General features: G+C 38.6%; 2 protein-coding genes and 1 pseudogene across 4 annotated transcripts in view; 1 reads left to right on the forward strand and 2 right to left on the reverse strand.

Moving 5' to 3' along the window:
- Positions 1-3775, reverse strand: part of cep104 (centrosomal protein 104) — a 133779-nt gene extending 130004 nt beyond the window's left edge. For 2 of the 3 annotated variants that reach the window (XM_010772431.1, XM_010772440.1), the window contains exons 1-5: positions 3686-3775; positions 2410-2536; positions 2085-2258; positions 1070-1208; positions 830-892 (exon numbers count right to left, since the gene is read on the reverse strand). In XM_010772431.1, coding sequence (XP_010770733.1) covers positions 830-892; positions 1070-1208; positions 2085-2258; positions 2410-2522 — 489 coding nt within the window. In that variant the 5' untranslated portion in view covers positions 2523-2536; positions 3686-3775. The remainder of the gene's footprint in view (positions 1-829; positions 893-1069; positions 1209-2084; positions 2259-2409; positions 2537-3685) is intronic. The other variant, XM_010772449.1, reaches the window with a different exon arrangement.
- On the forward strand, positions 3765-10273 carry lrrc47 (leucine rich repeat containing 47). Its single transcript, XM_010777848.1, has 8 exons — positions 3765-3776; positions 4483-5097; positions 5691-6143; positions 6261-6377; positions 6496-6611; positions 7589-7691; positions 7852-7941; positions 9578-10273. Exons 1-8 carry the CDS (start codon positions 3765-3767, stop codon positions 9797-9799), a joined length of 1728 nt encoding a protein of 575 aa, XP_010776150.1. The 3' UTR covers positions 9800-10273.
- A 432-nt stretch (positions 10274-10705) lies between these two features.
- On the reverse strand, positions 10706-12153 carry LOC104951221 (L-rhamnose-binding lectin CSL2-like; annotated as a pseudogene).
- Between the last annotated feature and the right edge of the window lie 264 nt (positions 12154-12417).

The following is a 12417-nucleotide window of genomic DNA, read 5'->3' on the forward strand; positions in this document are numbered from 1 at the left end:
GAAACACCTCCATTGGACTAATTTGCTTACTTCTGTAACATAATGACATCACTACTTAACACTTGCGCTTCTATTGGCTAGCTCTCCAACACATGGAATGTGATAGGCTAAGGGGTGGGACATCTCTAAGAGATTGACCAATCAAAACAGAGCCGGCCAGCTAACCAATCAGAGCAGACTGGGCTCTGGTTTCAGACAGAGGGTGAAAAGAGGTGCTGCAGCACAGGCAGTATGAGAAAAATAAAGAGCTTTTTGAACATTAAAGCAAGGAGACATGTCACNACTACTACTACTACTCTACTACTACACTACACTACACACACACACACACACACACACACACACACACACACACACACACACACACACACACACACACACACACACACACACACACACACACACACACACACACACACACACACACACACACACACACCATTCAGGTAAACACGTGTGCATATAGACATGCTTATATAGTGTATTCGGTGTAATTCAGTACATCCTCCCCATATAAATATCTAATATTTAAAAAGGCAAATAGCATCATAATAGGAACATTGCTCAGAATCCAGCTTATAAAGGATACACAAATAATATACCTTACGTGACGAATTATTTCACCATTCGTGTTACCATTTTAAAAAGCCAAAGTTCAAACTGTCATAGTCCCCAGCAAATGGATGAAGACATCAATCAACTCATTACTTAGTGACTGATGACAGACTGATGAGCATGTCTCATAAAACCACAGCACAACAGCCCCATCTAATGCCGAGCAGATAGAAGTTCAGTGAAGGGTGACTGAGTGCAGAGAGTGCTCACTTACAATAGTGTTAAAAGCATTGTCATCCAAAGAATCTCCCACAACATTAATGGCCACCAAAGCAACCTGAAATCATAAATACATGTGGTAGAACAGAAAAAAATATATCAATGCATGTGACAAAAGGATGTGTTGGGAGATTAATATGGTAAATACTTTACAGCATTTTAAGGGATAAGGTTGGTGATATTCTATACTTTTATTATAATCAAAAAATCATGTGAAAATTGTGTAACAGACTACCTGATTGTGATGATTGTATTGGTTGACATGGTTCCTGTGGAAGGTAATTCTCAGGTATGTTCCGATGGCGTCCACGTGGACTGACTTCAACTCCCGAGCTTTGAAACCCGTCTTCTCATTGTCCGACAAAGACACGTAGCTGTGGTGAGAGTACAGTGTTGCCTTTCAGTTAAAGTCCTCTGCTGATAAATACTAGACTTAAATGCACAAACAATTTTAATCTATCATGATATAGAATGCTGCAGGGATTATATTTGTTTGAAGGCCAGCCTGTAAGCATCACGCTGGTTCCTTTGACAAAATTCCAATGGGTTATTCACTTTGGATTTTGGTGTTTTAAAAAAGATAACATGGTGGTTTATTCAGCAATTTAATCTTCACAGAAGAACACCACATTTCGGATATCTGAAGCATAAATGCAATTTCTAAAGTTAGATATAAACACTTTTTACTTCAATGCACTTGTTTAACACGTGCGGTCATATACTGTACAGGTTTTAGCACTTATTCCTGAAGCAATGTATACTGTAAAGATACTGTGGGATAATTCATATTAAACATCTAGCAGGGGACAATTTCAATATTTTGTATAACAGGCATTTATTTGCTAACGTGTATGTATTTTGATTCCAGGGCACATCCTTCAGGGATCTCGCAAATGATGGCTTTAAGAGTAGAACTGTCCCATCAACATCCACCTTTTGATATCTAACAGCAATATATTATTAAAAACAGATTATGGTTGCTTCTATGCAAATAAAGGCTTTAAAATTAAACAACATAATCCTAGATTACCAATTGCCTTTTGGTGATTCTACATGACTATTCAACAGAGCTTTTCTGCATGTACTGTACCTCCTTCCCGGTAAAGTTGATTAGATACAAAATTAGAACCAGATCAAAGTAACCAAGCTTAGTGTTTGAGCCTCATCCCTAGTGCCTGGGCAACAATTATAGTAAAACTACCCTTTAAGGTAGAAGTAAAAATGTAGCCTATCCGAGTCTGCAGTCTCACCCGAGTCTGCGAAGCTGTCCAGGGAACCCTGAAGTGCCGGTTTCAGGCAGGGTGTCTCCAATGTGGAACTCCACCTTGGCTGGGATCAGGTACTGATGGGCCAGCAGCTGCAGTTTCCTCACCCTGCATCTCTCCGCCAGCTGGAGGGTGATATGTTGAGTGTAAGGGCACAGCCTGCAGAAAATCGGATTTACACAAAGTTACATTTGTTTAAGAGGGTAGAAAAATACTAAAAACTGCCAATATTTTTGATGCTTTTCAGCTAAGAAAGACATGAATAAATGTGACATGCTTGTGAAAATTAAGAGCTGTTTTATTAAAGTACCTGCTGGATCTCCAGCCATTGACTGTGGGTGCGTGGACCATGAGCTCCTTGGCACTGAAGTTGTCCTCATGACTTGAAGAGTTGACCACAATGAATCCTATCTTCCTGGGCATCCCTCTGGTGGGCACTGAGAGAACACAAATAAGTATTTTTATTTATACAAGAAAACAATACATCTGATATTGAGGATGATTTTACAATTCAATTACTTATCCTACAGGCTTACAATGTGTGTTTAATAACATCTCCATTTTCTATTACAATGACATTATGCCTGTAGATGCTCTAGTAACAATAAGCGACAAGTTAATGGCAGGTTTATATATTATATGTCTAGTTATGACCAAAAAACGAAATCCTCTTTATGTCTGGTTCACAAACCTCTTTTTAGTACAACCTGACATTTATTGTCTGGTCAGATGTTCAGTCCAGTTTAATTATTATTTGATCACATAGTTTCAGATTTAACTGCATTTTATTCAAGCAGTGTTCTTGTATGGGTGCTTGAGCTAAACATTTGACAACTTAAGCCTATTTTTATCAGTGAAAAAAACAGTTGTGTAAGAACAAAATTGTATGTTTCTCGAGTATTACAATTATAGTTTAAAATATCAGTAACCACATACAGGTAGTGTATTCGTATCACTAGTACTGACGAATTTACAAGACAATGTTTAATCACAGTCACTTTACTTGACCAAACAATGTGAGCAAACCTGTCAGCAATTACACATTCATTTTAAGAAATAAATAATACAAACAATAAACGTATTTTAACCATACAAATATGTATTAACATTTGGTTTGTTAGTAATGCTAGCTGGTACGTTGTTCATCATGTTATGGTTCTGAGTGTGTGTCATTAGCTGTAAATAACGTTTTGCTAAACGCACGAGGCTTAAATATTTGTTGAAGGGTTTACTTGTGTCGCAGGAAATATTCAACTGCTAATTTACCGCATTTAGTTTGGGGTAGGGTTATCTGCAAAGGAAATAAAGTATCCTGGGCAGAGCATACACAAAACCCCCTTGGTAGGGGTAGGACAGAGAAGCCTTTATTGCTGACTGGAGCATGTTGGGCGGAGGGCATTAACGCTAGCTGACTGTTGACTACTGTATCAGCCAACATAGCTACTTTTACAGTAGCTGTATTCTAATGTGAACCGCTAAAATACAGAAATGCCCTGACAACTGTTGGTCGTTGTAGACTATATTTTTTGGGTGAACATTTGGGAGTAAATACAAGTTTTATTGCGTTTATTTCAAAGATATCTTACCACGAACATCACCGTAATGTTGACAGCTTGTAGTCCCATCGCATCTCCATAACCACCGGTGACAACAACCAGCGCGGACATGCGCAATGGTGTGCGACTGACGTCAGTCGCAATGGGTTGTGGTCAATGTGGTTTTAGGGTTTTACACTATGGTTTAACACGGTCGGAAATGTTTTTTTTACATCACCAGTTAAATGTTAAATCCATGTTTATCGTAAATGTCCGGTGTATGTATTGTGTTTCTGCCTACAAATCGAAACAATTATCACATGGATAATGTATCAAAATGTATTTTATAATGCGTTTTTCAAACTTCTTCCAGGACCCCGGATGGGAAATAGCATCGTGTCATCGTGCCTGTTACAACAGGAAGTTGTCTACAAAATAAAGGCACAGCATGAAACATTAACTTTTACACACGTAAGCTCCAAAAATATAAATATTTAAAATCCAAATGTGCCACAGATCTGTATGTATCACGAATGAATAATTATTTAGAAATTATGTATTTACTTTCTTTTTTTGTATGTGTTATGCTTAGTCTATTTTTGATTGTAGGCCTAGCCTGTGTAAATGTAAATGTTTCATGTTGTGTTTTTTCAGTCTAGACTCCAGAGGATGAACATCTTATATTTGTATTTTTTACCGTTCGTAAATTCATCTTGTGAATTAAAAAAGCTCTTATATTGTTATAAAATTACATTTCGATTTGACTAATTTTGTATGTACAGGCATACCATACAAATAGGTAAATCCAAAACATACACATTTATTTTGAAATACTAAAACGGATGTAGTGTTTTTTTATTGTCTCTTTACAACTAGTCTTAGCAGCAGCAAGCATGGATGACATCGAGCAATGGCCAGAAATAGAGAAAGTAGCTTTAGAGAAAAGACGTGAACTGGTTTTCCAGGGTGCAGCTTTCGATGAAAGGATTGCCTCAAACGGGGGGCTCTGCTCGGCTATCTACACCCTCAAACTGCTGAACTATCTGGAAGTTAGCCAGTGCCCGAGTTTGACAGAGATCCACGAGGACATCCAACATCTGACCAGCCTGCAGAGCCTCATCTTGTGCAGGAACAAGCTCGCCTCCTTCCCGAGTGTGGTCGGTAAGCTCAAGTCCCTGAAGGTCCTGGATATTTCAGCCAACAACCTGACTGTTTTACCCGAGGGGATCACCCAGTTGAAGGAGCTCAACACCCTCAATGTGAGCTGCAACAGCCTGGAGGTCCTGCCAGAGGGACTGAGCAAGTGCACCAGGCTCTCAACAATCAACATCTCCAAGAACAAGATCACTGCTTTCCCTGCTGATTTCTACTCCGAGAAACTGGACCTCCTCAGCATGCTGGTCGCCTATGACAACTCCATTGAACAGCTGAGTGGAGATGTTCACAAGCTAACTGCTCTAAAGGTGGGCCGGATGCTATTGTTAGCTCTTATACACATATCATGTCATCTTTTAGTGGCTAATTGTGCTTCTGGGTGAATAAAATGTACGCCGTATTAAAAAGAAGGTTTCACTTTGTGTACGGTGTGTCAGGAATTATAGCTAACAAAGAGTCATATTTGCTTATATGCAATGCAGCACAAACATTTTATTTTTTTGTCGAGAGTTTGGTTGGTTACCTGCCATAAATGACTCATCTATTTCATGTTAATGCAGTAGGTCTGGATGATATGGAAACATGTTTAATAATAATGATTTCCCAAAATATTAAGCAATGTAATTTTAGAAAAATAATCACCTGTACATTTTGGATAGAATGAAGTGGGTAAAGGCACATAATACAACAGTTAGGACAGTCTGGTAAGTAAAAAAAAAAGACATATATTTGCTGTAATGCAGCCTTTAAGCTACCAACTTTTATGCAATATTCTGAAATCCAAAATGTAAGAAGATATCTATTCTCATATCAAGATTTTGATATAATTATGATATATTGTTTTTTCTTAACATAACATTAAACTTCAAAACTAAACTTTCACCCTTTTTTTTCTTTCCAGATGCTGGACCTCTCTAACAACAAGCTAAAGGAGATCCCACCCGAATTGAGCGACTGTGCCAAGCTTAAGGAGATCAACTTCAAAGGCAACAAGTTGAGTGACAAACGACTGGAGAAGATGGTCAACGGCTGCCAGACCAAGTCCATTCTGGAGTACCTCAGAGGAAGAGGAAAGGGAAGACAGGGAGAGGAAGGAGCTGACGCGGAAGGGGGTCGCAAGGCGGACAAAGGTAAACGCCAGCAGAGGAAGAAGAAGGATAAGGGGGCAGAGGATGAGGTGGAGGAACTGAACAAGATGGTGGTGAAGGTTCTCCACGTTTCGGACACTCCTGAAGCACTCACGGTGACAGTGAGTTCAGAGGTGAAAGATGTCCGACCGTACTTGGTGTGCTGCATTGTCATGGGCATGAACCTCCAATCTGGGAACGCTCTTAAACGATTCCTTGTTGCTCAGGTAAGATCAAACACCTCACAAGGGTGTGCGCTTTGGACAATTGTCTTAGTTTAGCATTACTAATAAAATAAGTGTGCTGTGTTGTCACCAAAAAAGTGTCACCTCTTGTTTTGCCAGACAAAGCTTCATGATGATTTATGTGGTAAAAGGACCATCGCGACCATTGCAACTCATGATGTGCAGCTTATTAAAGCTCCTCTGGTGTATGATGTCAAACCACCTACACAGCTGAAGGTACGCTAACGTAGATTCATGTCAATTTCAGTTCAGTTGCTTTGTGGTCAAATATAATTGTCACTGTAAAGCTCTCCAACAACATATCCATCTCACAAAAGACGGCATTGGTTTTTAGGTTGTTTCGCTGGGTCGGAAGGAGATGACGGCTGTCGAGCTGATAAGACAGCTTCAGCTGGAGGCTGACGAGCTGAGGAAGCAGAAGAAGAGGCAGAACGTCACCGGCCTGCACAAGTCAGTATTACTTCTGACTCTTCTCTTCTGTAGGAAAAAGTGTTCTGAAATATCTTTATTGGTTAACTACAAGCTTGTGTCAAGGGAAGAAAGTTTTGGTAAAAAAAACCTTAATTAATGTTGAAAACCCATTAACTGTTATTTCAAAAATAAAATACCTTATTCGTAACATTAAAGTTAAGGTAAGCAGTTTTATTTTTGGTGTCACTTTTTGCCATGGTGTAATTAAGTCTAAGAAAGACCATTAGACTCCTACACCTGCTCATGGTTCTGTTTTCAGTCTTTAGAAAATGAGGGAAGACTTCAAGATAATTTTCGGAAACAAAAGATACTATAAGCTGTTCTATAAATAGAGAATGGCCTTCAGGCGATTGAAAAGTTGCTATTCCAGCATAGGCGTCAACTGCCAACACATTAAAGCAACCCAAAAAGGAAGACGTACTTAGATTATTATGAAACATTTTGCCCAAAATAACTGCCTACCTCAGCTTTAAAGTGGTTCACCAGACCTCTGTACAACGTGCTTGCTGCTGTAACACATGAGGGCAGTGTTAGTATGTTGGATGACAGCTTAAGTTTGTTTTATTAAAACCTTTTGTGTTGAATGAGCAATGAGTTGTAGGCTCATTTTGAGGCAACATCAGCCAACAATTCTGGATGTAGTTATCAGTGTGGGATAAAAAAGAAAATGCTGAAACATTTTGAGATGATATTGATCAGTTGATCTTAATGGTAATAATAGACATGACTGATTAATAACATTATGTAAACCGCTTTTATCAATCTTATTAATGCTTCAATTAAAGCCACTTGCTGTTGGTTTAACAGACTATTCAGGATGCCGACACACAAGAATCTTAAATCTAAAGGCTGAATTGAACGTAATCATTTCTTAAAAGCATATGTCCTACTATGTGTCTGTTACATTTACTAAAGCCCTTTCATAATGCTGTCTCAACTATTTTATGTTTTCACAGATACCTTCAGCTTCTGAAGGGAAAAGAAATGTATCCCTGCCTAGTGGATGCAGAAGGACATGTGATCTCTTTCCCACCTATAACTAACAGTGAGAAAACCAAGGTGTGTATGTCTATTTTGTACTTTCTCTAAAGACTTAAATAAGGTATAAAATACATTAGCGGAGGAAACATAAAACCCCTTACACATGCCTCATGCCACATCGACCTTTAGCTTAGTTTGTCTCTGTGGAGTTATATAATCAGCTGATTTGATTTTACAGATCAAGAAGACAACCAAGGAGTTGTTCTTGGAGGTGACAAGTGCAGCCAGCCTGCAGACCTGTAAAGATGTTATGGATGCTCTGATTTTGGTAAGTGTGGCAGTAATCCTACAATTGTTAACTTTCTTAAAAATCTAACAATACCAATATTAAATGTTGTTTTGCGAACATTTCAGTGTTTTAAATGGGAAAGTTTTTCGATAAATAAAAGGGCAGGCAACCTTAACGTAGCAATCTTATTTAAATTAAACTGTTAGCAATTGTTGTCTATCTTACATTTGAGAATTTATAACTTGTAACTTTTTAGTAAAATCCTTTTATTTATTTTTGCATGATTAAATGGTGACTGGACTACATCCTGAAAAAAGTACCCGTGCAAATCGATTTTGGAAATGTGAATTGTTATAAATCTAGAAATGTTTTTTGTAATTGTGAACCAACAAATTAGTGCAGTGGTTCTCAAAGTGGGGGGCGCAGAGGCATGACAGGGGGGGCACGACAGACCAGGAGGACAAATGGTTATTAAAAAAAAATTAAAAAATCATATTTTGAAAAATTATTGATTCGAAAATAATATGATACAGTACTATTACGTCTGGGTCTCTGTGTTTCATTAAAGATCGGCTCTGTGTGTGTGTGGAACGAGCCATTTTGTTTGCGTGCGCGAGAGAGAGCGCACCGGTACCGGAGATCGTTGTTGTTAGCTTCTGGTGCCAGTGAGCTACGCTAACGGGACGGAAGGAATTTTTTCAACAACAAAGTGGAGGAGAGTCCTCTCCTGTCAGACTGAGAGACTCATTGAGCTAAAGGACTCTCTCAGTGTTATCTCAGTGGGTCTCAAACGTTTTACCGGTCTCCATTGATGTAAACAATTATTTCCGAGGCCCCACGTTTATATGATCATTATAGTTATACAAAAATAAGAGAATAAATTAAAAACAGGTATGAAATACTATACGACATTAAAAAAAAGAATGAAGTTTAAAAGGGGATTGATTTGTAAAATATCCATAAAGAAAAAGTAAATCTGTTTCAAATGGGTGTTGAGAGATGTAGCCATAGATCTCTTCATTTTGCTCTCAAAGTGCACCAGATTGATGCTTTTAACTTCAATATTTAAACATCTTCCCAGGGGAGCTTGCCCCCGGACCCCCCTATGTGAGGTCCACACACCACCTATAAAAATAGCACTGTACCCCTGCTTACACCTATATGCCGTGAGCTGATTATCGAGCCTTCATTGCAACAGTCGCGGGTACACTGTGTGTGTGCGTGGGGATTGTTGCAGTAGAAAATTCCACCGTAGCGATCGGTAAATTAATGGGAAACCGTAAAAGCACCCTCTATGAAACGTCAAGCTACCCTACAGCATCCCCCAAAATAGTATCTCTGGCGCCGCCACTGAGCCTGACTATTTGTGTTGGGGGGGGCCCCGACTTTTTTTTCTCTCCAAAGGGGGGGCCTGACAGAAAAAGTTTGAGAACCACTGAATTAGTGGAATCTCTACATTGTTTAGCCCCTTTTTCTTTCTTCTTTCATTCTGTTCTGTATGCCGTTCTGGCAATGTGAAAACAGTTATATTCAGGCAGACAGTATGAGAAAAATAATGATATTTCTGAAAATGAAAGCATGTAAACATGTTCTAGAAGAAACCTTCAATACAATTATGAAACAAAAAAAAGTTGAAATGTATCCTTTTTAAAGTGCATTTCTGGTTTCATCACAGAAAATGGCAGAGTTGAACAAGTTCACGGCGGAGCATCAGGAGGAGGCGGGGTCAGACGGGGAAGGGGACGGCCCACAAGAGCCGGCAGGCAGCAGCGAGACCTCCAGCGAACTGATCGTGCAGCAGGTCCGCACGGTGGACCAGGACGGCAGCCTCAAGGTCGTCTACCCGTCCAAAACTGACCTCTGCAGCGCCATCAGCAACCTGACTGTCGTTTGGTAGTTGTTGCTGTGGATAACCTCTGATGTTTACACTCATTCACATGCTGCATGAAGTCATATTAACAGGTGAACATTGTGGGACATTAAGGCTAAGGTTTGACAACATGTAACAACATTACATCCTTTTTACTTCAGGGATCACAGAAATCTTATCCATGATTGACGTGTTGCCTGTTGAAGAATGTTTTTGATTTAAGCACAGCTTTTTGAACCACATAGTTATGTTAATAAATCATGTTTGCTGCTTTCACAAAAGCATGAACAATATGTCAACATTTGTGCAAATATCCAGATGTTTGTATTATTTACAAAATGAAGAAACGTTGTCTGTTGGTAAAAATATTTTTGTTCAAGTAACTTGGACTGGCGACTTGTGACACCATTTGTTCACCTTGCAGTACATATTGGCATTTTCCCTTTAAGCAGCAGCAAAGAATGTCTGACTTAGACTTAATAAAATATACTCCTTCTTTCATTTATTTTATTTCATATGCCACACACAGTGTTTGCTGTTTAGCTACAGATTCTGTAGGTCTGAGTGTTTTTGGTTTTGCCATTGTAGCTACAGTGCTAATGCTAACTGCCAAACAATGTGGGAACACAAACTGCCCCAGGTTCAGGTTATTACGGTATTACCCATAGGTAGATTCGGATTGCAGATAAAAGACCATGGATCCATCCTGACAAACATTCAAAAACAGCACAGACACTGCTATAACATCATTTGTGCGATGACTGCGGGAATAAAGCAGTTATTTAAACCGATTTGTTCGACACCACTTCAATCCTTCAAAACGTTAAACTTTTATACAGCATCTATGGATAGATCTATTCCATATTGGTGTTTTAATACAATGAGATATCTAGAACAGTAATATTTCTGACATTTCTCTAGCTAATGAACACATTGATAAGCTGACACATTTATTTAAGAATGTTTATTTAAAAAGAGAAAAACTTTGAGATGCACCATTTCATTTCCATGGGGTTTTCTTTCTTGTATTAGAGGAATATCAGTATGTTAAGAGGTTTATTGTTTGGAAGCTAATCCCGACGAAGGATCTGCGAAAGAACAGGAAAAATGATTTTAGACAAATACTTGAATATACTGATAAATAGCATAACAATGATGGCCTTTTTTATTTATTTTTTATTTAGCACATTTCTGTTGTAGCAGAAGTGTGGTAGCAATACTTTGTAGACATGTAAGATACTTACACAAGTGTAAGCCACCTCCAGGTACTTGTAAGTGCCGCCACAAGGGTCTCCAAACTCGGAATTGGTTGCACTGATAGTGCAGCGGTTTTTTCCATTGCTGCTGTGGATGGAGTGACATGAGTGAATAGACCCAGGAGCATATCAAATCAGATTTTTGTCAACCTCTTTATATATATAGTCCATCGTGTAAACATAGGAAGATTTCATATATGTTCAAACTAAATCACAGCCTTTCCATCAGCAAGTATCGTATGTCCCAATCATTTTTGCAGATTGCTATTTTGCGTTATTAGCTGTGTTATAAGCCACTTCCAGGTACTTGTAAGTCTGCGGACAACCCCTTCTAAACATAGTTTGTTGCAATGATAGTACAGCTGTTTTTTTCCATTGAAACTGTGGATATAGGGCAATGAGTAAATACACCCAGGAAAATATTAAATGTGATGTGTGTAAACCTAGAGATGTTTCTTATACTGCATAGGAAAATCCAAGCACTCATACAGACTATAACATCTGTCATTGAAATGTTTGCAGATTGCTATTCCAATTGTAACCTTTTTCTAACTGACTGAGGTAATAAGCATACAGTATTTCTATACATACAGAATTTTATAATCACTATAAAGTCAAGAATCATAATACTATTAATTTATTTCATCACTCACATTTGCAAGGATCGTTGCGTTAGTGTATTATTCCCAAAGTTACCATACATAAAAACTATTTTGAATGCATTATAACTAGAATCACAAACTGCTTTGAACAGATTATATGTACTGCATAGTCGTTTCTTGTAATGTGGAATGTTTTCCTTATAGCAAAGTCTCTGCAGCTTTACCTGTCTGCAACTAAGTGAGTAGGGCTGGAGCAGGCAACGTTTTCAATATTTTTAGCGGGCCATTGGTAAGAACATGTGGTCTTGTCATGGCGTCCATGTGAGCACCGTAGACAAATATAATCTGTCCTTCATCTGTAAAAAAAGAACACAAACAATTGGCAGCGCAGTAAAATAGAAATGTATTGTAGATTTAGAGATGTATTTTCAATATCATTCTGCCTATACCATAAATCCACCATAAATGTAAAAAATATAGACAATGATTACCGCACTGGAGGTGTGCCAAAGAGCCCTCGCATGTAGCAAAGTGAACTGTCAAAATAAAATGATTGAATGATTAGACAGTACACACTATAGTATGTTATAAAGCTTTGTTTAGTTGCAGAGATGTGACTCACCTGCTGGCAAGCAGTAGTAGGTGGTTTCCAGGTATTTGGCGGTCCCAGGGCAGGGATCAGAATTAACAATGCCACGGACCTTTAGTTCACAATGTGTCACTGAGTACAAATATCTTGGTATCGTGCTTGACCACAAGCTCAGATGGGATGTTTGGTCTGAAAAAT

This window comes from Notothenia coriiceps, unplaced genomic scaffold, assembly GCF_000735185.1.
Source record: "Notothenia coriiceps isolate Sejong01 unplaced genomic scaffold, NC01 NC01_scaffold00000339, whole genome shotgun sequence".
Taxonomy (NCBI): domain Eukaryota; kingdom Metazoa; phylum Chordata; class Actinopteri; order Perciformes; family Nototheniidae; genus Notothenia; species Notothenia coriiceps.